This window comes from Dendropsophus ebraccatus, chromosome 4 (genome assembly GCF_027789765.1).
Source record: "Dendropsophus ebraccatus isolate aDenEbr1 chromosome 4, aDenEbr1.pat, whole genome shotgun sequence".
Classification (NCBI taxonomy): domain Eukaryota; kingdom Metazoa; phylum Chordata; class Amphibia; order Anura; family Hylidae; genus Dendropsophus; species Dendropsophus ebraccatus.
In genome coordinates, this window is record NC_091457.1 from 110,273,607 (window position 1) to 110,301,475 (window position 27,869).

At 42.7% G+C, this 27,869-nt stretch overlaps 1 protein-coding gene across 5 annotated transcripts; it reads right to left on the reverse strand.

Moving 5' to 3' along the window:
• Nucleotides 1-535: 535 nt before the first annotated feature.
• SLC41A3 (solute carrier family 41 member 3) lies at nt 536-27,335 on the reverse strand. 5 transcript variants are annotated; one of them, XM_069966719.1, is made up of 11 exons: nt 27,229-27,335; nt 15,329-15,657; nt 6,189-6,296; nt 6,038-6,109; nt 3,650-3,794; nt 3,421-3,567; nt 3,184-3,328; nt 2,727-2,806; nt 2,509-2,643; nt 2,211-2,359; nt 536-744 (listed from the first exon to the last, which is right to left on the reverse strand). In XM_069966719.1, the coding sequence occupies exons 2-11, from the start codon at nt 15,623-15,625 to the stop codon at nt 559-561; spliced, it is 1,464 nt and encodes a 487-aa protein (XP_069822820.1). In that variant the 5' UTR covers nt 15,626-15,657; nt 27,229-27,335; the 3' UTR covers nt 536-558. The 5 variants fall into 5 exon arrangements, with proteins under 5 accessions (XP_069822820.1, XP_069822824.1, XP_069822821.1 ...); XM_069966723.1 differs by lacking the exon at nt 27,229-27,335 and adding an exon at nt 17,341-17,481; XM_069966720.1 differs by lacking the exon at nt 27,229-27,335 and adding an exon at nt 17,328-17,481.
• Nucleotides 27,336-27,869: the final 534 nt, after the last annotated feature.

Below are 27,869 nucleotides of genomic sequence, written 5' to 3' on the forward strand. Positions count from 1 at the left end.
AGTGTACACAAAAGTATGGTCAATTGTGTTTTTGTGTCAAAATTCTAAGTACTGAAACCGTATAAAGGACAGAAAAATGCAGTGTGAACCCAGCCTAACAGATATATTTGTTGAATTGAACTGTTTATTTACTAGGATTTGATGAGAATTTGTAAATAGAACATCCCTTTAAGGGCAGGGCATAAATGTCCACTGATGTGAGTATGAAATGTATGGTTTATGTAAGAGGGTAACTCTATAGTTTAAGCTGCACCCATTCCTAATAGATTCTCAACCTCACACAAACTCAATCAGAGCAAAAGGTTTTATTGTAAAGAAACAGCATCTGATTTCTATATAAATAAAAATAACTGGAGATTTTCCCTAAACATTAGCTGTTGTGCTTGTGATTTCCATCACTGATGATAAATATAATCAAATCCACTGAGTGGATAAATAGTCTGTTTGGTGTCATAGCTGGTAGAAAACATGTATTCTTCTATTGTTCCTTTCAAGTGCAAGTTTTGTAGCAAGAAAAAACAAAACAATATTTAAAAAAAAAAATTGGGATCAGTCTATTCAGTTTCCCAGGTCTGACTCTGTGCTAGCAAGGAGCCAGACGAGCCGGAAACAGATAGCGAGGAATCCAGTGCCCAGCAGGTCACCAAGAGCAGTGAGGTATGGGATGGAAAAGTTGTCTGGGTCCAGGCCTCTTCTCCACATGAAGCGCACAATGAGGTCAGCTATGTACAATAAAATGCAGACCTGCAATAGAGAAAAAAAAAAATCAATCAGTCTAAAGTAGCCTATGTTCTCTATACTTTGTGGTTCAGTAACTCCATTTAACTCCTTCCACTGCCTCAGTTTTCTTTTGTAACAAATCTTACCATTGGATGTAAATAAAGTGTACCTTTCAGTCTTGACCATTTTTTTTTTTTTTTTTTTTGTTTGTTTGGGGTGTGGCCTTGTTGAAGAAAACAAGTGACAAAAACATGGCATAACTACATTGTGTGAACACAGCCTTGTAATGCAGTTTTCTAAAGGGGATGGGGGAGCTCTTAAAAGTATAGTTTAATTCATGAGCTTGCCAAGCGTCAACAGGAGAAACACAAACTAAGGCCTCATTCACATGTGGCGCGATCCGGAGGAGGATCACGGCGTGGATTCCCTATCAGTGCAGCCACCTCGCCACCTTGCACGGATCTCCCCCCCTGGCCTGGACTACACTGCCAGGAGAAGAAGGCAGCCTAGTCCTGGCCACTTCTATTGAATAAGTAAGCCGCCCGGAACGGGGGAGTAGGTAAGTAGTCAGATGCAATGACAGGAGTGTGCATTATGCACTCCTGTCATCTCTGCTGCCGGGCGGTGCGGGGGGGGGGGGGATTTGGCTTCTGTGCCGCAATCCGCACCGCAAAAAAAATAGGACATGTCCTAGTGCAGGATTACGGCACAGAAGCCAAACTCCCCCCCCCCCCCCCGCGCCGCCCGGCAGCAGAGATGAGAGGAGTGCATAATGCATAAGGCGGCGCGGGGGAAAGGTTGGCTTCCGTGCTGCAATCCCGCACTATTTTTTCACGGTGTGGATTGCGGCACGGATCGTGTGAATGGCTGCATTCACTTTAATGGTTCCTAAAATTGTCCTAAACTGACAATTTTACAAGACATGTGACTGCAGCCTATAGCTCTCATACACTTTTTAGACTTCAGTCGGCTGAACCCGCAACTCACGGCAGATTTGGCCATCAATCTAAGGTATGCAGGGCTGACTAGAACAGAGGCGTCAAACTAAGGTCCTTCTGCTGTTGCAAAACTACAATTCCCATTATGCCTGAACAGCCAGGCATGATGGGAATTGTAGTTTTGTAACAGCTGGAGGGCCTGAGTTGAAAACCTGTGGTCAAGAACGAACCACTAACCAATGATGTCAGTGGTTATAGGGGTCTCGCTGCGCCATGCCAAACGTTCCTGTGTAAGGGGAGGACAGGCAGCAGATGTAGCTGATCGTGTATGGCCACTTTAAAATTCTTATAGTTAAACAATAGTGCTAATATAGTTTACACTGACTTAAAACATTGGTTTTAATAGCCTTTACCTCCATATTATAACATGACAATGCAAATATATACCATGTGCATATTGTGGGTAAAAGCTGGTCTGTTCACAACCTAAATATTCAGGTTTCCAGTGACAGAGAGACCGCCTCTATGTACAGACACTCCTCTGCTCCTTACCTGTAAGAGGGCTGCAACCAGGTAGAAGGTGATAAACATTGCAGTGAGTGAGGTGTGACCTCCCTGCAGTAAGTGGATGGTGTACAGGAAGACAAGATGTCCTGGCACCACCAGCAGAAATAACACTCTGGCTGATTTTGAATTAACACCTGCAAAATGAAATGGCAAGAGACAAATGTAGATGGTAGAGCAAAAAAAACGAATGCAAAGTATAATATACTGAGAGTCCCCTTCATGTCAGAGGAGCTTACTCCAGTGCACATTTTTATAAATGTTTTTGTGGTCTGTAGCCTCCTACCTGAGGAGAAGAATGTTGTGAAAGGGTTTGGCCAGTGTTGTCTCATTTTGTATGGTAAGACCCCAGGCATGCTCCAGAAATGGAGGAATGTAGAGATCCGACTTGCCTGAATAGCCACCAGATTCCCAGCAACCCCTGTGAGCCACAAATGGGAAAATAGGTAAATATTTATGCTAAATAAAATGTTCTCATTCAAAGTCAAAACAGAGTTAATGTACCGTTTATAACAGGTGTGAAAACCGCCATGCCCTCGAATTTGGGGTCTGTAACTGTCTTGTCTAAGATAAGTCCACCGATACTATAAAAGATCACAAGAAACATTGGAAATAAAAATAAATAACAGAAAAAAATCAGACTCCACCCATACACAGATCCCTTTAAATACACAATCATTGAATGCCTTAAGATACTGACCCCACTTCACCACAATTAAAGGAGGTCACAGAGCAGGTACCCATTTCAGTAGCTAAACTGGCGGGAGGGGTTGTCTTACTACCACAAACTAGAATACTTCGATATCAGTAAAGTAAAGGCTTCTTTTCTTCGATTGTTTTCAATGGCTACCTTGTACCCTACATAGCCAGCATTCATGGCATGGCTGTAGACTTTAGCTTAAAGAGGACAGGTGACCTCCACCATTTGCACTGTGGCGATTTCTTCACCAGTTTCCATTACCTGCTAATAGACATGGCCACAATAACTGGTTGCCATCCGGACTTCAGAACTTCAGCAATAGATGGGCTTTGTTTGGCTATGGCCACCCACAATGGGATCATAATGATGAACACGACACAAATTGATGGAGAAAGGTACTGAACATCTAGAAGGGGCAAACAAGGATTTACAATTAGACTGCAAGCACCAACCCAGCTCCATGTCCACATCTATCAGTCTAATGTCCCTGTCTCATACCTATGTAGCTGTACAAGGAACTGCTGATTCCTGCAAGCAATGACAGAGTGATGAGGTCCCCCAGGCTGGCTGCGATAGGAGTAGCCACGTTATCAGGGTTAATGCCCAGCTTCCTGGATGCAATGATGACCCCAACCATCACCAGACCTAATGGACAGAAGTGCAAGGCAAAATGAAAAAGCGCCATCAAGCCAACAGTGATTAGGACAGAAGTGAGCAAGGGTCTTACCCAAGGACAGGGCAGCGATGAATGCTGTGGTCACGCTACTGGCACAGAGGACAGCAGCCTGGTCCAGTTCCACATAACCTTTAGATAAAGCGCCCAAGATAACAGCAGCAACAGCAGCCAATAGGCCAACGACTGTGGCCTGAACCTGGAACACAGAATTATGTTGTATAAGGCCCTGTGTACATGGCTATCCCATCTACATGATTCCACCTGGTGGTGAGAGGACTACAATGCACTTTAGTCATGTGGACATACAAGCACAAAAAGACACCGCTTTTAAAATGATACTGTCACCCCCCCCCCCCCCCCTTACTCTCGTTTAATTTAATCAGTGGACAGTGTCACCTAGGCGGGGCTTCACAGCAGTTTGCACCGTCTGGAGACAGGGGGCCCAACTGTCATGAAGCCCCGCCTAGGTGACACTGTCCATATAGGATAGAGGGCCCAACTGTCTTGAAGCCCCGCCTAGGTGACACTGTCCACCGATGAAATTAAGCAATTTTAGAGCAGAAAAAAGACACAGACAAGTGTTATACAAAAGAGAAACAGAACAGCCAAAAGATAACACTGCCGGCTGCTAGTGAAAGCGCTCAATGTAGTGAAATCCTAGGTGCATTTCCCCCTGGGAAACATGAATATGCAAAAGAAGAGCCTGTGGAGCCTCACTGAAACTCTCGAAACACAGGACTAGCCAGATATCCCTCCGGGAAGGACCCAGCCACGGCCTGTCTCAGCTGACAGGCCACTCAGCCAATCACTGGCCGCGGCGGTCCCAGCCTGTGATTGGCTGAGCGGCCGTCAGCTAAGTCAGGAGGCTCTGAAGCTGCAGCGCGCGGGATCCGGGGAGAAGAGGAGCAGGAGGAGCCCTGGACCATGGATAGGTAATGTATTCTTTTGGAAATCGTTAGCCGCCGGAAGCACCATTATTACACGTAGCGGTGCGCGGTCGGTGGCCGACAATTATAGGTCTGAACCTATATTACTGATCAGCCGATTACAACGATCATCGGCTGATCGTTGTGTTTATTACACTGCACGATAATCAGCCGGATGGGGCCAATTATCGTTCCGTGTAATAGTACCCATAGAGTAAGGGTCAGTTCACACTGAGTAAATCAGGAGGAATCCCGCCAGCTTCCATGTTATACAGGCAGTCTATGGGAGGGCTTGAGCGCCTCCTCTCTCCGCGCCTCTCTGCTCGGAAGAACTGACAGTTTTACTCCGTGTGACCTGGCCCTAATGAGGAGTGACAGTATCACTTTAAAGATTTTAGCTGCACACAAAAGATGAGCAGCAGCCATAAAAAGGATTAGAAGGTGTGAGACAGTGACAGGGATTGTGGTTGGGAATCGCTATATCTCCCCGAGGTACCTGTCATATGTGAACACTAGGTTCCAGAAAGTCCATACCTCATCCAGGGAAAGCTGGGTGAAATATGGAGGAATCCAGGAAAGTTAAAACCCATAGCAAACTACTTGCTATGGGACTGTTTTTAGTTGCTGAAAAAGGGCCTGTCATTCCCTTTCTGGCCAGTCCAGGTTTTTCTATCTGGCCAAGTCAGCCCAGGTGCTGGAGGCCACTGATCACAGGTCTCATAAGTGGAGGCACAGAGTGTTCGAGCTGTGGCTGTGCATGGAGGTCTCTCCTGGCTGTGGAGAGGGTCAGGGCTGCTAAAGCTTCTGCTGGGACTTTGAGCCACACTGGTATTATACCAACTGATGTTGTTTTATGTTGGGTGACTGGTAGCAAGTCACCTGTATAGCTAGGATTTGCTGTGTTAGTTAGAGCTCAGACGAGCAGGATTTATTTTACTTTGTGCCTGTATGTAAGGCTGAATTTCTTTTGGTTTCAATAAACAAACAGGAGAATCTCTGTTTTATACAAGTTTGTGTCCCTGTCTCTGACTGCCAATCCTGCGGTCTGCCCTGCTCTACAGAGCTAATCTCCCACAAAGGGTAAAAATTCAACCAACCTAATGGAGCCAATAGGGTACATTTAAGCTGTTGGGGGATCCCATCACTACATGTAAATACCCATATACAGTATTTACCCATATATTGACATGTCAATTCTTTATATGGACAGGCGCAGAGAGCGGAGGCACGCAAGCCCTCCCATTCAAACACATTTAGGCCAGGATTCTGCGCCGAGTCCGAGTGGGGGATTTCCGCGCGGAATCTCTGTACCGATTCCGTTGTGTGAACGGGGCCTAATGTGAGGCTGCATGATGAATTTGGAGCAGACACATTCTGTCTGATATATTATTCTGAAACTTACAAGAGACAGCATTGACATAACGATTACAGAGCAGAAGTCATCATGGTTGTCCATAAGTTTTGTAGTTTGCAAACCAATATCTAACCAATGGAGGCAAGTACTAAGACAAACCTGGATTAAAGCCAAATTACTGATCGCCATCTTCCATCGCTCGCTGGGGTCGTCTAACTGTCCTGTGTTTGCCTATGAACAGGATAAATTAAGTGAGTGCACATGACATCAAATGGAAAGGTGCCATTGTGAAACTCAGACAAAAACTTACAGCTGTGGAGAGCCGAGAGGCCAATGTCATCTCCAAGTTCCCCTTGAGACCCACCAATGCTGGAACCAGAATAAAGACCTCTGTGATGGTCTTGAAGACATCCCAGTGCTGGAACAAAGGAGGGTAAAAGAAAGAAAGTAAGAAAAAGTGAGGTTCAAAGTAGAGCAAAATGACTTCTTCTGGGCTGTACTTCCATCAGGGAAGATTTTACTATTTCTAGCAGTTGAGGAACTTGTGTCCCTTCTTAAAGGATATGAATTATACATTTGGACATCATAGGTGAATACAACAAATATACAAAAAGATTGGTCATGTTGATACCACTCATAATTCCAGTAGTTTATACCTTATGATAACCCATATTATGCGTTATTCATATAATAACCGCAGTTGTTTTAAAATAATGGTCATTAAATGCCGTCCAATAAAAACTGCTGTCTTTTCCATGGTGTGTGACTTTCTAATCTAAGGCCCTTAGATTAGACTAAGGGCCATAAGACTAAGGGCCATAATAGATAGCCAGTGCCTGTCTGTAAATGAGCACCCATCTAGAACATTTGCAATTCAAACTGGCCAGGCTGGGGGCACTAATATTGATCTCATGTAAAGGGCCGAAGACCTACAGGCTATTCCTATGAATTTCAGCTGTAAAGTGGAATTTTAACTATTATGTCCTCTTGCTTATGAGGCTCATCATTCTAGTTACCTGACCAGCAGACAATCCCATACACCGCCTGCAGGGACATGACTTTCTACCATCCATTACACACATTATCTACCCTGCAGGAGAACCTTCCCAAGTCTATTCATTGTGATTGTAAAACAACAGAATCCAAATCATTGCAATTAACTAAATATCATCGCTTATTTTTTCTACCCTAAGGGTATGTGCTCACTGCATAATATGTGCAGAGACTGTCAATTCTTTGGGCAGATGGAGGAATTAGCCGGCAAAGATCATTGAGTCTATGGGATGGGCGGAACATCGAACGGAGGCTGTGCGACAGAATCTGCTTGCAGGGTCTGCGCGAATTCCATAGTGTACACATACCCTTAGCGTGGGGTCACATGTGGCAAATTTTCCCATTATTTTTATGCTGGTTTCACACAAGGAAGATTAAAAAAAAAACAAAAAAACAAACTGCTATTGCAGTTTTTGTGTTAAAACCAGAAGTGGATCTAACAGGAAAGAGAAGTACATGTCCTCCCTTCATATTTCCATCCCATTTGAATCCACTCCTTGTTCTAATGCGTTAAACCAGCATTAGACACATTTAAACCTTGTTTGGCGTGGGGAGTGACCTACCAGAAAATAGACATGACATTGCTGAAGGTGGGCATGGTTACATTAGTCAGTGTGCTAAAAATGCACCAAAATCTTGATACACTGCTTTGGCATAAATGTAAGCCAACTAATTAATAGCAGAAACTCAGTAGATAGTCTAAAGTTTCATTTGTCTAATTCACAGTTTGGTGCAGATTTTCTATTGTGGGTTTCAGTATAGGGTTAGGGTATGTACACACTACAGAATCCCGATGGAAAACCTGTCACAGATTCCGCAGTGTATGGCACAGGTGTAAATTGGGGTGGCCGCCAGAGTCCGCGAGCAGGTGCAAGCTGCGTAAATACGCGACAGGTTTTCCGTCGGGATTCTGTAGTGTGCACATACACATCAGTGTAGAAATCTGGGTCATTAGCATTATCACCCAGCTTTCCTAACTGTAATTGTCAAATCACGTGTAGAATGACATGACCAGAGGGTGAGGGTGCCTTTACACATAGAGATTTATCTCACAGATTTTTGAAGCCAAAGCTTCAAGGAATGGATTTGAAAAGAGAAGAAATCTTCATTTTTCCTTTATGACCTGTTTTCTGTTTATAGTCTGTTCCTGGCTTTGGCTAATCTGTCAGATAAATCTCTATGTGTAAAGGCACCCTTTGCTGTCCCTTTATAAGCTCACTATGATTTCAGGTTCAGCAGAACAAGTTGCTGAGAGTTATTGAAGGGAGAAAGATTCCAATCCTACATTGCATAAACGGTGTGTTAATGTTACACAAGGTAGGAAACCTGGGATACTGCCAAAGTCTAAACAAGGGCCAAAAAAACTCCTATGTTTATAACTTGCTTTAAAAACAAACTTTAAATACAATTTATCTGCAGCCTTGTTGGGTTATTTAGTTATTCTTTATGACCTGCTATAAAGAATAGAAGTGCCCTAGTTAATGAGTCCTAGAACCTGGTTAGGACGGTAAGCCTAAAAAATATGAATAAGGCCCCTTGGGGAGTACATACTTGAAAGATATCCATCAGTAGTCCAGCTGCCACCATACCCAACCCGGCCATCAGGAAGGGCAGCAGCACTTGGGCAGCAATGGAGAAGAACGTCTCTGGGAAAAACCCATGTGGAAATCTTGACAGCTTGCATTTGAATCCCCTCAACTTATTCCCATAATAGCAGAATTCCAATTCCAGATGAGTAATCACCATTTTTTTGCTTTAGGCCAGGGATTGCCAAAATTGTTTGAAATCGAGGAGCCTCCAGGATCTTCCAAAGAGCTGGGACAGAATTCCATCTATTGACAACCAAGTAAATTATTCCAAAAAGTTTGAAGACAGTCGTCACTTTTAGGCTTGTTCGAGCCTGGTTTCTAGAATAGGTCTTAACCCATTATAAGTCCATTAGGGGCTAATGACGCATAGGAGCTTTGAGGCCGGTAGTTGACCTGGTTTGATGTGCATGGTCCAGTCTTCAGATTAATTCAGAACCTCTTGTCAGTAATTCCAAAAGGATAAAAGGCCATAAAGTGAATTTGTAAAGTAATAAGAATCTTATAATTTTCTCTACAGAAATAAATCTTTGCCACTAACAGTCTAAAGTAAGGAACAAAGATTCTCACGCTGCTTTCTCCTGTGCTTTTGAACTACAAATGTCATGAAAGTAAGAAAAGAAAAAAAACTAGACTGACAAGCTGCAAGGACTACAGGTCCTTGGGCAATGAAAGTCTTAACAATAAACCATGTGGTTATCTCTGATAATATACATGTGCAATGGGCTAGCTCTATACACAGTCTGCATATCTCTCCAGCACAAGATCCAGGATTCTCTCACGTAGAGACCATCTTGCTCCACGCCTTCCGTCTATCAGTGGAATGTCAGCACACTTCTCTCCTTAAGTTAGTGAGAATAAGAAGCTTTTACAAAGAATACAAAAAGTGAAGCGGATAAGAAAGTCACTTTCTTGAAATGGAGATGTCACAAGGTAATGCCTGGAGAGTTTTAGTACGGCATCTGTGGACTGCGTTCCCCGGGAGCAGCCAATCATCAGCCAGAGATTCTTATCAGACGTCATCACTTTTTTGTCACTAGTTTATGAGAAGTTAGATAAAGATCCTGGCCGTAACTTTCTCCAAGGTAGCTGAACTTAGACTGAATACTGTATACTGGGGCAGGGTCATAAAATAGAAAAGAGAGCAGATCTGTGCACATAAACTAGTGCCAACAATAAAAGATGTAATTATTATAATAGCGCTAGCTATATAAAAGAAATGATATATTATAATATAACCCATATATGTATTCTCTAATACCACCTTCTATGTACAATAATATAACAAATAGGATATCACCCCTTACCTCAAAGAGTATACCTATTACAAGTACTCCTCCCTATATATAAGAATGTTACACCTATAATACTGTCTATGCATAAGAATATAGCTACGCTAATATTGTCCCCTTTGTACAAGAACATAACTACTATAATACTGCCTTCTATATACAAGAATATAACTACTATAATACTGCCTCCTATGTCCAAGAATATAACTACTATAATACTGCCCCCTATGTACAAGAATATAACTACTATAATACTACCCCCTATATGAAAGAATATAACTACTATAATACTGTCCCCTATGTACAAGAATATAACTACTATAATACAGCCTCCTATGTACAAGAATATAACTACTATAAAACTACCCCCTATATGAAAGAATATAACTACTATAATATATGCACAAGCCAAAAAGACAGAAAAGGCTGCACATCGCACCCATGGCTGACACGAAAGCTTATTTAGCTACATTTTTAAAACCAACATCAGAAGTTAGAATATAATTTGGCCTAACCATATTGCCTCATGTACCACGTGCAGGTCTTCTGATGCACATGAGTCCCTAACCAAAAAACATCACTGTGCCGGTCAGCGACCACAATCCCCACAAAACGTGCGCAAGCAGAGAAGGGGGGCCACGGAATGGCCCTGCAACCCCATTGGCACAGGACCAGACCCTAAAGGGCCCCCCCAGACCCCACAGGCGCCACCGGTGGAAAAAGTGGATGCCAAGCAACACAAGTGTGAACAAGCTCTTACCTCTCTCCATTCCTCTGCAGGTAGAATGGAAGAATACGTTTAGCGGGGATTGTGGTCGCTGACCGGCACAGTGATGTTTTTTGGTTAGGGACTCATGTGTATCAGAAGACCTGCACGTGGTACATGAGGCAATAAGGTCTGGCCAAATTATATACTAACTTCTGATGTTGGTTTTAAATGTAGCTGAATACGCTTTCGTGTCAGCCATTTCTGTCTTTTTGGCTTGTGCATATAACTACTATAATACTGCTCCTATATACAAGAATATAACTACTATAATACTGCTCCCTATGTACAAGAATATAACTACTATAATACTGTCCCCTATGTACAAGAATATAACTACTATAATACAGCCTCCTATGTACAAGAATATAACTACTATAATACTGCCCCCTATGTATAAGAATATAACTACTATAACACTGCCCCCTATGTACAAGAATATAACTACTATAATACAGCCTCCTATGTACAAGAATATAACTACTATAATACTGCCCCCTATGTATAAGAATATAACTACTATAACACTGCCCCCTATGTACAAGAATATAACTACTATAATACTGCTCCTATATACAAGAATATAACTACTATGTCTCCTTTTTTTGCCTTGGTCCAGCACTCCCACCCAGGTGATTTTAATTAGTAAATTAAAATAGAATAAGGAGAATATAACTCCTATAATACGGCTCCTATGTACAAGAATATATCTCTTATATGTGAATACTGATCCCCTTTGCCAAGAATTGACACTCTAGTGACAGATATACCCTACCTCCACGGGTTGCTGTGTCTAGGGCAGACTGGGGAGACCGGTACAACCTGCCAGGTATAAGCTGCCTCCTCGGTTGAACTATAGAGACAGGTATAAGCTGCCTTCACTGGTTATGACCTTAGGGATGCAGAGTACAGGTCAGAAAGTCTAAGCCCGGCAGCATGAAGAAAATCACAAGGCTGTCATACCCTGCTCAACTGCTCATGTACACTGTGCATATATGCCATAGGTCCCAGAAGTAAGGAAACACCCATAGAAAAAGAAAACCATTAGGCTGGTAGGGATCCAATTTTGGATCCAAGATGTGAGCGAACATTAAGAACAACAATTAAACAAGGTTGTTAGATGAAGACCTGTTTCCTTCTTTGCTGTTCTCTTCCAACAAGATGGCACCCGGACTGGCCATCACATTTTGGAGTCATGTGATGGCAGTTCCTTACTTGATGATGTACTCCTCCCCCGGGTACTCTATATAAGAAAACACAATACAAAGGGGTGTGGGGATAGGACTCTGATCTGTATAGCTATAGCTATATAGCTGTATATAGTGGTGCTTGGTCAGAACAGGGTTCGGAAATTGCAGGGTTTAGATCAGTGCTTCTCAATTCCAGTCCTCAGGCCTCACCAACAGGTCATGTTTTGAGGATTTCCTTAGTATTTCACAGGTGATATAATTATACTCAGTGCATCAGGTATTATCACAGGTGATCTTTGTATGGGATATTCTCAAAACATAAACATGACCTGTTGGTGAGGCCTGAGGAGTGGAATTGAGAAGCACTGGTTTAGATAGCCCAGCTTAGATAGCCCTGCAGTTTCCAACACAAACTTTGGTGGCAGCAGAGGGGCCTGTTTTGCCCCTTACTGCTCCCACTCAATGGAAATATATGTATAAAGAAAAAAAGGGTGCATTTATTTTAATGGGAAAAAAATAGTCTCTGGAGTCCAGTATAGCTATATATTAGCATCTGGATGGTGTCTCTAGTCAGAGCTCAGGTAATGCATCGTTGGGCTTAACATGGTTTTTAAGTAAAAGGCCAAGGGCACAACTGGAAAGATGATTCCTAGTATTCTGATTGGAAACTGAATACCTGGAGACTAATACAAGGAAATATAAGTGATAAAGTACATAGGGGAGCACCTCATGGATGATATGTCAGGCTTCACCTCTGCATGCCCCCCCAGTAAGTTCTATGGTCATTGAGGAAATATAGGGGCAGTGTGTATACTAGAGGTGGACACCATGCAGATTGCATCCTATGGGATCCCTGTTATAATAATACAACTCCTCTATCAATGGAAAACTCCATCAATGTATTATCTGTACCCTGTTACATATAATAATATGTAATTCAGATTTTATCATTTTGATAAGATTTTTTATGAGGTATCAGTCCTATTTACAGGCCATTCACCCAGCATTATGGAATATTGCTCAATACTAAGAGCTTATAAACTCATCTAGCTCCTAAGGAGGCATACCTTTGATTGCTTCTTCCTTGTTCATGTTTTTTCTCATATCTTAATCCAAAAGGAGTAAAAAAAAATGCTCTGTCATATGCAACAAGCTCCTTCACTGCAATGGGGACGAAGCAAGCTCCTTCCTTTTAGCTTAGTCTCTCCCTCTGTCTATGGCCACTGCAGCTAGGTGTCTGATCACGGGGGATCCATTGCTGGGATCCACACCAATCACAAGAACATAGGTCCTAGATTCCTCTGTTGAAATAAATTGAGTACTGTTGCTCTATTCAATCCGTTCAATCTCAGCTATCTTTGACAGTGCTATAGTATGTGAATATGTACATGCCACTATAAACAAGCAGAGGCACTTGGGATCCCCATTCTTGTGATCAATGTGGGCCCAGCGATAAGATTCCCACTGATCTGACACTTACTAAGGCATGGACACCTTATACACACATCACATTCACTCTGCTGTACAGATCCTGAGTTACATTCTGTATATATCACTGTATATATACAGTATATATATCACTTATCTTCTATTAAACCTGAGTGCCTGGTTTATACTCCAGAGCTGCAGTCATTATTCTGCTGGTGGACTCACTGTGTTCATCTATGCCAAATAGTTCTATATATTATAAGACAAGGTATATTCTATTTAAACAGCACCAATTTTTGGAGGGATTTAACAATGAAGATAAAGCCTCTTTATTAACCTATTATTACAATGTGTACAAAACCTCTACAGATCCTAACACTGTGACTGCGAAAGCTGATTAATGATACTAGTACAGTGACACAGCAGATAGGACTCTACGCACGGATCTAGAGCATTATCATCCAGAATGATTTGGCTGTTTTTGAATTTTTCTTTGTCTATTAAAGCAAAAATGATATGCACTCTGGGTACGGCAGTCAGGCAATGCTGCCAATCAATCCCGGCAACACTGCAAAGCTAGTAATGACCGCATGGGGGGGCGTGGTTTCGGTTATGTGACCGCAATGTGGTGATTTGTCTGTTTTAGGGAACCAAATAAATGGATTTATGTCTTTTGGCTTCTTGACTGGCAATTTGAGGGTCACATTTATTAGGTCCAATAAGTTATCTTATTGATGACCCAAAGTAAAGGAGTCTTTTCTGGTGATGGTGACTATTTGTCATAGTCTGTAAGCTCTTGCAAGCAGGGCCCTCACTCCTCATGTATGACTTGAGACAGACTCTTTAGCAGACCTATGAAGCCCATTTCCTGCAGACAGGAGACAAGGAAGGCAGCAAGCAGGAGAAAGAAGCAGTCAGGGCACAGGATCCATCTCCTCCATTCGCTCTCCAGGCCAAGCTCATCCGTATAATGCAGCCAGTTATCTCATTACGCCTGTTTTCCCATTATAACCAGCTATGTGTCGACTTTGCTAAGCTGACAAGTGGGAGGCATGAGCACACACTGTCCGCCAAGTCTTATCTGATAACAGAGAGTAGGGTGACCTGTTCTCTGTGCCAAACAGAATTAATGGACACCTAACATAAATTTTAGACCTAAACTATAGACTTTCATGAGTGGGGGCTCAAAATTAAAACATCCAACCTCACCTGCTCCTATTACTATTATACCCCTAATTACTATAAAACTACCCCTACTATTGAAAAAAAAGAAGTTCCTTAAAAGGAAAGCGAAAATCTTTTTCTTTCAAATCAACTGGTGTCAGAAAGTTATACAGATTTGTAATTTACTTCTATTAAAAATCTCAAGTCTTCCCATACTTATCAGCTGCTGTATGTCCTGCAGGAAATATTTTATTTTCAGTCTGACACAGTGTTCTCTGCTGACATCTCTGGCCAAGGCAGAAACTGTCCAGAGCAGGAGAGGTTTTCTATGGGGATTCATAGAAAACCAAGACAAAAAGGGAGATTTATCAAGCATGGTGTAAAGTGAAACTGGCTCAGTTTCCCCTAGCAAACCAATCAGATTCCACCTTTCATTCCTCACAGACTCTTTGGAAAATGAAAGCAGGAATCTGATTGGTTGCTAGGGGCAGTTGAGCCAGTTTCACTTTACACCATGTTTGATAAATTTCCCTCATAGTTCCTGTCTGGGCCAGAGATGTCAGCAGAGAGCAGTGTGTCAGACTGAAAATAAAACATTTCCTGCACGACATATAGTAGCTGATAGGTTTGGGAAGACTTGAGATTTTTTGATAGAAGTAAATTACAAATCTATATAACTTTCTGACACCAGTTATTTTGAAAGAAAAATATTTTCGCTGAATAACCCCTTTAAATCCACCTCCTGACTGGAACTTGGAACTCAATGAGCATGTATCTGTGATGTTTAGAGGTCTCTGCTCTATCTGGCTGAGGATTTTCTCATCACAGCAGTGGCAGCACATGGTATAGCCTACAGGAATACAATGGGCTGAGCACAATTGTCCGGCACCAATATTATTAATCAGAGGCATCAAAAAAGCTGGAGACCACAGGCAAAAACATTTAAAACATCAGTGTTTTTCTTCTCCTACCTGCACCATATCCAGAACCATGCCGGCTAGCACCATGCCCAGCCCTGCTGCCAGATATGGGAACAACACCTGCAGACCAATGGAAATAGAGGACTCATCTCCTGGTCTGGGCATGGGAGCCTTTTTCTCTGGTGGAGGACGCTTTTCTGGAATGAGTGGCACCTCCTCTTCCACGATCTCCTTGTGGGTGCTTCGGTTCTCATTCTGCTTGCCTTTGTTCTTTGCTCTGTGTTTGGAACGTTCTCCATTCTTGGCACGGCCTTCCTTCCTCCTCTGCCGGGTATCCTCACCCTTCATGGTGACCTGGCTGGACACGGCGACCTGTCACTCTGCAGAGATAATGCTATTTATATTTACTTTTGTCTTTAAAAAAGCTGACACACAAAAACAAAAAACAAGGACAACAAAAAAAACTATTTTTTTAACTGCAGTACCATTTATGACCTTTGGGTGATGATGCAGAGTAGAATAATTTATGAATAAATAATAATAATATGCATTACATTGGTATAAGACGTTTATATATTTAAAATTATTTACATTTATGAAAGAATTCAGGAGGCACAAAGAGCATGTGCCTGCGCCTTCCAGTCAGTCATGGGTAAAACCTTTAAGCAATCAGGGGACACCACAGCTAAACTTCAAAAAAACTTCCAGTACCTATCATCTGCTGCATGCAGCCTAACATTGATGCTCTCTGCTGCCATCTCTGTCAGTGACAGGAACTGTCCAGAGCAGTAGCAAATCCCCATACAAAACCTTTCCTGCTCTGTACAGTTCCTGACATGGACAGAGGTGGCAGCAGAGAGCACTGTGTCAGACTGGAAAGAAAACACCACTTCCTGTAGGCCATACAGCAGCTGATAAGTACTGGAAGACAGAACATTTTTAATATATTTACAAATCTGTATAACTTTCTGACACCAGTTGAACTGAAAACATTTTTTTTTCTGTGTAACTTTCTACTTTCGCCAATGGAATTAGCACTCAAGGAATTTTTACATTTACATGAACTTTTCCTCCCAGACCCTATGCCGCCTACTTGATGCCCTAATAGAAATGAGCTACAGGGGGCACATAGTATATTCAGTGAATGGTTCCGGAGCACCAGGATTGCCCATGTTATGGCCCTGCCATTGATAGTTAAATTTGGGTGAAAGGGTTGGAAGTATTTTTGGAAATGCACCGACCACCTTACATATGTTACTGCTGGTATATAGTGACTGACGCATTTATCCCTGATAAAATGAGATGCCTGGCTGCTTTTGTGAATGATCTCAGACAATGAATTACACTAGACTATGTCTACATGGTGGCACCAATGGAAATATCAGCCAGGACTCCTCTGCTGACATAGGCAGCCGCCCTACACTAGTGTCCCAGATCAAGATGTCAGTGTCCAGTCCTAAAGTAGCTCCTAACATGAGGTCAGGGATATAAATACAACTGCACCTGTTTATAAGCCAGGGCCTCCCTATAGCCTGCGCTACACGCCGCATGGAAACACATAGGATGGGGAGGTTGGGAGCCAATGACTGCTCTCATACAGATGACTGCCTGAGAGAGCAGCACTCTATACACAGAACAGGGCTCCTCAACAAGATCTCAGCTAGCAGTCAGGGAATGGAAACAGCTAAGGTGTTACTGGGATTGTAACCAGAGTAGCCATCCCAACACATCTGATAGAGGGCATACTGGGGGCAGGAGCCAGACTAGGTGAATGGCACCATGTCATACACTCCCCTCCCCCAGTGCCTCTGATGGTATAGGATACAGGACCTGGTTATATCAGCGCCCACTAGTGGGCGGAACCTGCCATTACAGCAGCCGGGGGGCTCTCCGGCCATTGTTAGGAGCTCAGCACTTGTATTCCTGCTCCTGCTGTGACCTGGGGGAGAAGCTGCACGGCCGGGAGCCCTGGACGGGGCATGTTGGGGGCCACGTGGCGCTTTGTGTTATGGGGAGGAGCAGGGGGGTGAGGCTGCCATGTTATCCCTACCTGGTGTACCCACCGACCTGCCTCCTGGGTATGCCTGGGTGGGGGGCGGTTGCATTTGTGCCCCCTCGGATGGCCGAGTTTAGGGGCGCTACCCGAGCAGGGTCCCGGGCCCCACATTACACGGGAGGGGGAGGAGGATCCCGGGGAGGAGGTGCACTGCCGGGATCCGCCTGCAGGAGGCGCTCACTGACCGCGGCCGGCGGGGCTGGAGCTGTGTCCGGGGGCTCAGAGCAGGAACGTGGGGGGCAGTGATGCTGGGCACGGGGGGTACAGGGCTGAGGGCACCCCCAAACCTGTGAGAGTATCGTACACATATATGGGTGTGCTATAAGCCATGCCCTGCACCAGAGCCCTCCTATACTATAGCATTGTCCTATGTTATATAGGATACATGTGCTCCCTGCTGTCTGCAGAGGGATGGTGGGCACTGCCCTATACCATGATATAAGCCCCCTCCCCACTGTAATGTCATGTGTGTCCATTATGATATAACCCCCCTCCCCACTGTAATATGTCATGTGTGTCCATTATTATATAACCCCCCTCCCCACTGTAATGTCATGTGTCCATTATGATATAATTCCCCTCCCCACTGTAATATGTCATGTGTCCATTATAATATAACCCCCCTCCCCACTGTAATATGTCATGTGTGTCCATTATAATATAACCCCCCTCCCCACTGTAATATGTCATGTGTCCATTATAAAATAACAGCCCTCCCCACTGTAATATGTCATGTGTCCATTATGATATAATCCCCCTCCCCACTGTAATATGTCATGTGTCCATTATAATATAACCCCCCTCCCCACTGTAATATGTCATGTGTCCATTATGATATAATCCCCCTCCCCACTGTAATATGTCATGTGTGTCCATTATAATATAAGCCCCCTCCCCACTGTAATATGTCATGTGTCCATTATAATATAAGCCCCCTCCCCACTGTAATATGTCATGTGTGTCCATTATAATATAACCCCCCTCCCCACTGTAATATGTCATGTGTCCATTATAATATAACCCCCCTCCCCACTGTAATATGTCATGTGTCCATTATTATATAATCCCCCTCCCCACTGTAATATGTCATGTGTCCATTATGATATAATCCCCCTCCCCACTGTAATATGTCATGTGTCCATTATAATATAAGCCCCCTCCCCACTGTAATATGTCATGTGTGTCCATTATAATATAACCCCCCTCCCCACTGTAATATGTCATGTGTCCATTATAATATAACCCCCCTCCCCACTGTAATGTCATGTGTCCATTATAATATAACCCCCCTCCCCACTGTAATATGTCATGTGTCCATTATGATATAAGCCCATTACCCACTGTAATATGTCATGTGTGTCCATTATGATATAATCCCCCTCCCCACTGTATAATGTCATGTGTCCATTATAATATAAGCCCCCTCCCCACTGTAATATGTCATGTGTCCATTATAATATAAGCCCCCTCCCCACTGTAATATGTCATGTGTCCATTATGATATAATCCCCCTCCCCACTGTAATATGTCATGTGTCCATTATTATATAATCCCCCTCCCCACTGTAATATGTCATGTGTCCATTATGATATAATCCCCCTCCCCACTGTAATATGTCATGTGTCCATTATAATATAAGACCCCTCCCCACTGTAATATGTCATGTGTCCATTATAATATAAGCCCCCTCCCCACTGTAATATGTCATGTGTGTCCATTATAATATAACCCCCCTCCCCACTGTAATATGTCATGTGTGTCCATTATGATATAATCCCCCTCCCCACTGTAAAATGTCATGTGTCCATTATAATATAAGCCCCCTCCCCACTGTAATATGTCATGTGTGTCCATTATAATATAAGCCCCCTCCCCACTGTAATATGTCATGTGTGTCCATTATAATATAAGCCCCCTCCCCACTGTAATATGTCATGTGTGTCCATTATGATATAATCCCCCTCCCACTGTAATATGTCATGTGTGTCCATTATGATATAATCCCCCTCCCCACTGTAATATGTCATGTGTCCATTATGATATAATCCCCCTCCCCACTGTAATATGTCATGTGTCCATTATAATATAATCCCCCTCCCCACTGTAATATGTCATGTGTCCATTATAATATAACCCCCCTCCCCACTGTAATATGTCATGTGTCCATTATTATATAATCCCCCTCCCCACTGTAATATGTCATGTGTCCATTATGATATAATCCCCCTCCCCACTGTAATATGTCATGTGTCCATTATAATATAAGCCCCCTCCCCACTGTAATATGTCATGTGTGTCCATTATAATATAACCCCCCTCCCCACTGTAATATGTCATGTGTCCATTATAATATAACCCCCCTCCCCACTGTAATGTCATGTGTCCATTATAATATAACCCCCCTCCCCACTGTAACATCACATGTGTGTCCATTATGATATAAGCCCATTACCCACTGTAATATGTCATGTGTGTCCATTATGATATAATCCCCCACCCCACTGTAAAATGTCATGTGTCCATTATAATATAAGCCCCCTCCCCACTGTAATATGTCATGTGTCCATTATAATATAAGCCCCCTCCCCACTGTAATATGTCATGTGTCCATTATGATATAATCCCCCTCCCCACTGTAATATGTCATGTGTCCATTATTATATAATCCCCCTCCCCACTGTAATATGTCATGTGTCCATTATGATATAATCCCCCTCCCCACTGTAATATGTCATGTGTCCATTATAATATAAGCCCCCTCCCCACTGTAATATGTCATGTGTCCATTATAATATAAGCCCCCTCCCCACTGTAATATGTCATGTGTGTCCATTATAATATAACCCCCCTCCCCACTGTAATATGTCATGTGTCCATTATAATATAACCCCCCTCCCCACTGTAATATGTCATGTGTCCATTATTATATAATCCCCCTCCCCACTGTAATATGTCATGTGTCCATTATGATATAATCCCCCTCCCCACTGTAATATGTCATGTGTCCATTATAATATAAGCCCCTCCCCACTGTAATATGTCATGTGTGTCCATTATAATATAACCCCCCTCCCCACTGTAATATGTCATGTGTCCATTATAATATAACCCCCCTCCCCACTGTAATGTCATGTGTCCATTATAATATAACCCCCCTCCCCACTGTAATATGTCATGTGTCCATTATGATATAAGCCCATTACCCACTGTAATATGTCATGTGTGTCCATTATGATATAATCCCCCTCCCCACTGTAAAATGTCATGTGTCCATTATAATATAAGCCCCCTCCCCACTGTAATATGTCATGTGTCCATTATAATATAAGCCCCCTCCCCACTGTAATATGTCATGTGTCCATTATGATATAATCCCCCTCCCCACTGTAATATGTCATGTGTCCATTATTATATAATCCCCCTCCCCACTGTAATATGTCATGTGTCCATTATGATATAATCCCCCTCCTCACTGTAATATGTCATGTGTCCATTATAATATAAGACCCCTCCCCACTGTAATATGTCATGTGTCCATTATAATATAAGCCCCCTCCCCACTGTAATATGTCATGTGTGTCCATTATAATATAACCCCCCTCCCCACTGTAATATGTCATGTGTGTCCATTATGATATAATCCCCCTCCCCACTGTAAAATGTCATGTGTCCATTATAATATAAGCCCCCTCCCCACTGTAATATGTCATGTGTGTCCATTATAATATAAGCCCCCTCCCCACTGTAATATGTCATGTGTGTCCATTATAATATAAGCCCCCTCCCCACTGTAATATGTCATGTGTGTCCATTATGATATAATCCCCCTCCCACTGTAATATGTCATGTGTGTCCATTATGATATAATCCCCCTCCCCACTGTAATATGTCATGTGTCCATTATGATATAATCCCCCTCCCCACTGTAATATGTCATGTGTCCATTATAATATAATCCCCCTCCCCACTGTAATATGTCATGTGTCCATTATAATATAACCCCCCTCCCCACTGTAATATGTCATGTGTCCATTATTATATAATCCCCCTCCCCACTGTAATATGTCATGTGTCCATTATGATATAATCCCCCTCCCCACTGTAATATGTCATGTGTCCATTATAATATAAGCCCCCTCCCCACTGTAATATGTCATGTGTGTCCATTATAATATAACCCCCCTCCCCACTGTAATATGTCATGTGTCCATTATAATATAACCCCCCTCCCCACTGTAATGTCATGTGTCCATTATAATATAACCCCCCTCCCCACTGTAACATCACATGTGTGTCCATTATGATATAAGCCCATTACCCACTGTAATATGTCATGTGTGTCCATTATGATATAATCCCCCTCCCCACTGTAAAATGTCATGTGTCCATTATAATATAAGCCCCCTCCCCACTGTAATATGTCATGTGTCCATTATAATATAAGCCCCCTCCCCACTGTAATATGTCATGTGTCCATTATGATATAATCCCCCTCCCCACTGTAATATGTCATGTGTCCATTATTATATAATCCCCCTCCCCACTGTAATATGTCATGTGTCCATTATGATATAATCCCCCTCCCCACTGTAATATGTCATGTGTCCATTATAATATAAGCCCCCTCCCCACTGTAATATGTCATGTGTCCATTATAATATAAGCCCCCTCCCCACTGTAATATGTCATGTGTGTCCATTATAATATAACCCCCCTCCCCACTGTAATATGTCATGTGTGTCCATTATGATATAATCCCCCTCCCCACTGTAAAATGTCATGTGTCCATTATAATATAAGCCCCCTCCCCACTGTAATATGTCATGTGTGTCCATTATAATATAAGCCCCCTCCCCACTGTAATATGTCATGTGTGTCCATTATAATATAAGCCCCCTCCCCACTGTAATATGTCATGTGTGTCCATTATGATATAATCCCCCTCCCACTGTAATATGTCATGTGTGTCCATTATGATATAATCCCCCTCCCCACTGTAATATGTCATGTGTCCATTATAATATAAGCCCCCTCCCCACTGTAATATGTCATGTGTCCATTATAATATAACAGCCCTCCCCACTGTAATATGTCATGTGTCCGTTATAATATAACCCCCCCCCCACTGTAATATGTCATGTGTGTCCATTATAATATAACAGCCCTCCCCACTGTAATATGTCATGTGTGTCCATTATAATATAACCCCCCTCCCCACTGTAATATGTCATGTGTGTCCATTATGATATAATTCCCCTCCCCACTGTAATATGTCATGTGTGTCCATTATAATATAACAGCCCTCCCCACTGTAATATGTCATGTGTCCATTATGATATAATCCCCCTCCCCACTGTAATATGTCATGTGTCCATTATAATATAATCCCCCTCCCCACTGTAATATGTCATGTGTGTCCATTATGATATAATCCCCCTCCCCACTGTAATATGTCATGTGTCCATTATGATATAATCCCCCTCCCCACTGTAATATGTCATGTGTCCATTATAATATAAGCCCCCTCCCCACTGTAATATGTCATGTGTGTCCATTATGATATAATCCCCCTCCCCACTGTAATATGTCATGTGTCCATTATAATATAATCCCCCTCCCCACTGTAATATGTCATGTGTGTCCATTATGATATAATCCCCCTCCCCACTGTAATATGTCATGTGTGTCCATTATGATATAATCCCCCTCCCCACTGTAATATGTCATGTGTGTCCATTATTATATAATCCCCCTCCCCACTGTAATATGTCATGTGTGTCCATTATGATATAATCCCCCTCCCCACTGTAATATGTCATGTGTCCATTATAATATAAGCCCCCTCCCCACTGTAATATGTCATGTGTCCATTATAATATAACCCCCCTCCCCACTGTAATGTCATGTGTCCATTATAATATAACCCCCCTCCCCACTGTAACATCACATGTGTGTCCATTATGATATAAGCCCACTCCCCACTGTAATATGTCATGTGTGTCCATTATAATATAACAGCCCTCCCCACTGTAATATGTCATGTGTCCATTATGATATAATCCCCCTCCCCACTGTAAAATGTCATGTGTCCATTATAATATAAGCCCCCTCCCCACTGTAATATGTCATGTGTGTCCATTATAATATAAGCCCCCTCCCCACTGTAATATGTCATGTGTGTCCATTATAATATAAGCCCCCTCCCCACTGTAATATGTCATGTGTGTCCATTATGATATAATCCCCCTCCCCACTGTAATGTCATGTGTCCATTATGATATAATCCCCCTCCCCACTGTAATATGTCATGTGTCCATTATGATATAATCCCCCTCCCCACTGTAATATGTCATGTGTCCATTATGATATAATCCCCCTCCCCACTGTAATATGTCATGTGTGTCCATTATGATATAATCCCCCTCCCCACTGTAATATGTCATGTGTCCATTATGATATAATCCCCCTCCCCACTGTAATATGTCATGTGTCCATTATAATATAAGCCCCCTCCCCACTGTAATATGTCATGTGTGTCCATTATGATATAATCCCCCTCCCCACTGTAATATGTCATGTGTCCATTATAATATAATCCCCCTCCCCACTGTAATATGTCATGTGTGTCCATTATGATATAATCCCCCTCCCCACTGTAATATGTCATGTGTGTCCATTATTATATAATCCCCCTCCCCACTGTAATATGTCATGTGTCCGTTATAATATAACCCCCCTCCCCACTGTAATATGTCATGTGTGTCCATTATAATATAACCCCCCTCCCCACTGTAATATGTCATGTGTGTCCATTATAATATAACCCCCCTCCCCACTGTAATATGTCATGTGTGTCCATTATAATATAACCCCTCTCCCCACTGTAATATGTCATGTGTGTCCATTATGATATAATCCCCCTCCCCACTGTAACATCACGTGTCCATTATAATATAACCCCCGTCCCCACTGTAATAATATGTCATGTGTCCGTTATGATATAATCCCCCTCCCCACTGTAATATGTCATGTGTCCATTATAATATAAGCCCCCTCCCCACTGTAATATGTCATGTGTGTCCATTATAATATTACCTCCCTCCCCACTGTAATATGTCATGTGTGTCCATTATAATTTAAGCCCCCTCCCCACTGTAATATGTCGTGTCCATTCTAATATAAGCCCCCTCCCCACTGTAATAATATGTCATGTGTCTGTTATGATATAATCCCCCTCCCCACTGTAATATGTCATGTGTCCATTATAATATAATCCCCCTCCCCACTGTAATAATATGTCATGTGTCTGTTATGATATAATCCCCCTCCCTACTGTAATATGTCATGTGTCCATTATAATATAATCCCCCTCCCCACTGTAATATGTCATGTGTCCATTATAATATAACCCCCCTCCCCACTGTAATATGTCATGTGTGTCCATTATGATATAATCCCCCTCCCCACTGTAATATGTCATGTGTCCATTATAATATAAGCCCCCTCCCCACTGTAATATGTCATGTGTGTCCATTATAATATAACAGCCCTCCCCACTGTAATATGTCATGTGTCCATTATGATATAATCCCCCTCCCCACTGTAATATGTCATGTGTCCATTATAATATAATCCCCCTCCCCACTGTAATATGTCATGTGTGTCCATTATGATATAATCCCCCTCCCCACTGTAATATGTCATGTGTGTCCATTATTATATAATCCCCCTCCCCACTGTAATATGTCATGTGTCCGTTATAATATAACCCCCCTCCCCAATGTAATATGTCATGTGTGTCCATTATAATATAACCCCCCTACCCACTGTAATATGTCATGTGTGTCCATTATAATATAACCCCCCTCCCCACTGTAATATGTCATGTGTGTCCATTATAATATAACCCCTCTCCCCACTGTAATATGTCATGTGTCCATTATAATATAACCCCCCTACCCACTGTAATATGTCATGTGTGTCCATTATAATATAACCCCCCTCCCCACTGTAATATGTCATGTGTGTCCATTATGATATAATCCCCCTCCCCACTGTAACATCACGTGTCCATTATAATATAACCCCCGTCCCCACTGTAATAATATGTCATGTGTCCGTTATGATATAATCCCCCTCCCCACTGTAATATGTCATGTGTGTCCATTATAATATTACCCCCCTCGTTACTGTAATATGTCATGTGTGTCCATTATAATTTAAGCCCCCTCCCCACTGTAATATGTCATGTGTCCATTCTAATATAACCCCCCTCCCCACTGTAATAATATGTCATGTGTCCGTTATGATATAATCCCCCTCCCCACTGTAATATGTCATGTGTGTCCGTTATGATATAATCCCCCTCCCCACTGTAATATGTCATGTGTGTCCGTTATGATATAATCCCCCTCCCCACTGTAATATGTCATGTGTCCATTATGATATAATCCCCCTCCCCACTGTAATATGTAATGTGTCCGTTATGATATAATCCCCCTCCCCACTGTAATGTCATGTGTGTCCATTATAATATAACCCCCCTCCCCACTGTAATATGTCATGTGTGTCCATTATGATATAATCCCCCTCCCCACTGTAACATCACGTGTCCGTTATGATATAACCCCCCTCCCCACTGTAATGTCATGTGTGTCCATTATAAAATAACCCCCCTCCCCACTGTATCATCACATGTGTGTCCATTATGATATAATCCCCCTCCCCACTGTAATATGTCATGTGTCCATTATAATATAACCCCCTTCCCCACTGTAATATGTCATGTGTCCATTATAATATAACCCCCTTCCCCACTGTATCATCACATGTGTCCATTATAATATAACCCGCTTCCCCACTGTATCATCACATGTGTCCATTATAATATAAGCCCCTTCCCCACTGTATCATCACATGTGTCCATTATGATATAAGCCCCTTTCCCACTGTATCATTACAGGTGTCCATTATGATATAGGTGCCCACTGGGGTATGAGCACCCCCACGCAGTCACTTGTGATATAATTGTCCATTATTATATACAGTAAATCCCCCTACCCACTGTCACATGTGATAAAGTGCCCACTGGGGTTTGGGCCCTCCCCCCACTTAACTCATTGTGCCTCATATCTGACTCCTGTAGGGTGCTGGGGGCCATGTGCTTGCTGGGAGGAGGCAAGACAGGACCCCATTAGGGGCCATACAATATTTCCGGCAAAAGAGACCATATCATATAACAGTTACTGTATATTATTAGCAGTGCGGCCTATACAATAGTACCAGCATTAGGCCCTATAGAGTAGTACCATTGATAGCGGGCATATATAGTGATAATTATCAGCCATAGGGCCAGTACAACATGATACAATATTATGAGCATATTATCATCCATGAGGCCTATACAATATTACCAGTGATACATATAACATCAGCCACAGAGCCCACACAGTAGTATCATATATAGTAACCAAGCTGTAGTAGCAGACAGATGAACCTCCCCATGAACTTCAGCTTTTGATAAGAGCAGAGAGACTTCTTTTAGCATCATGGTAAAATTTGCTCCAATATTAAAAAAAAGTTATTCTCACATAAGTGACTGGATTGCAGCAAACCTTCCCCATGAGAAGTATTGAATCCGCACAGAATTTCGGCCTCTAAATGATAACACATTGCGTTCACTGACAGCAAGCAGAGATCTTAAAGATGTTTAGAAGTTGAGGCACATAGTATATTAGAAAGTTTCAGAACTTTTCATTGTACAGCAGAAAGCCCTTACACCCCCACACTCCATTTGTGCCAGGGACTTAGATCTTGTGTCCAGCTTTATCATTGGATACTGCGCAGGCTCGTGCCCGGCTCCCATACACAATAGCATTAGATAGAGATCCATTACCTGGAGATAATTAAGGCTTCATACACTGCGGCTGTAGTGAGCTGGTGGAATGAGCCCTGGTCGTGGGCGGCTGCAGTTTGTGCTGGTGGCTCTGTGACAGTGACGGCTCTACAGCTGTTACTTGCTGGGGCCACATTCTCAGCGTCACGGCTAACATAGCCGGGTTCAATTTCTGTCGGCTCAGCTTTACTCTTCTTACACAAGCAAGTGAGATTCAGAGAGGGTATGGGCGGTGGTGGGGTGTAGGAGGAGGAATGGACGACAGATATATCCCTCAAGAGGTCACCCCACATCACCGGATTATGTTACATGAGAAAAAAAAATCCTCTGTCTGGAAGACCAGTAATGGAAGTTACTATGAGGCTGTGTTCACATCGTGTGTTTGCCATACAGTTATGGCTTTTTTTTTTGAAGGGTGACCCTCAGGTCATTGAGGTACTGGGGTACAGAGTAACAAGCCTCTAAACTGACTTATCCCATTGGTTTTCTATGGGATTCAGGTCTGGCCATTTGAGGTTCCCCCATCTCCAGCGACCGTGATGAGCTGGAGAATTATTGTACATGAAGATGAATTCATGTAGAGGCACAATGACTGGATTAATGATGTTATTCAAGTAGTATGGGCTTATACTGTACCTTTC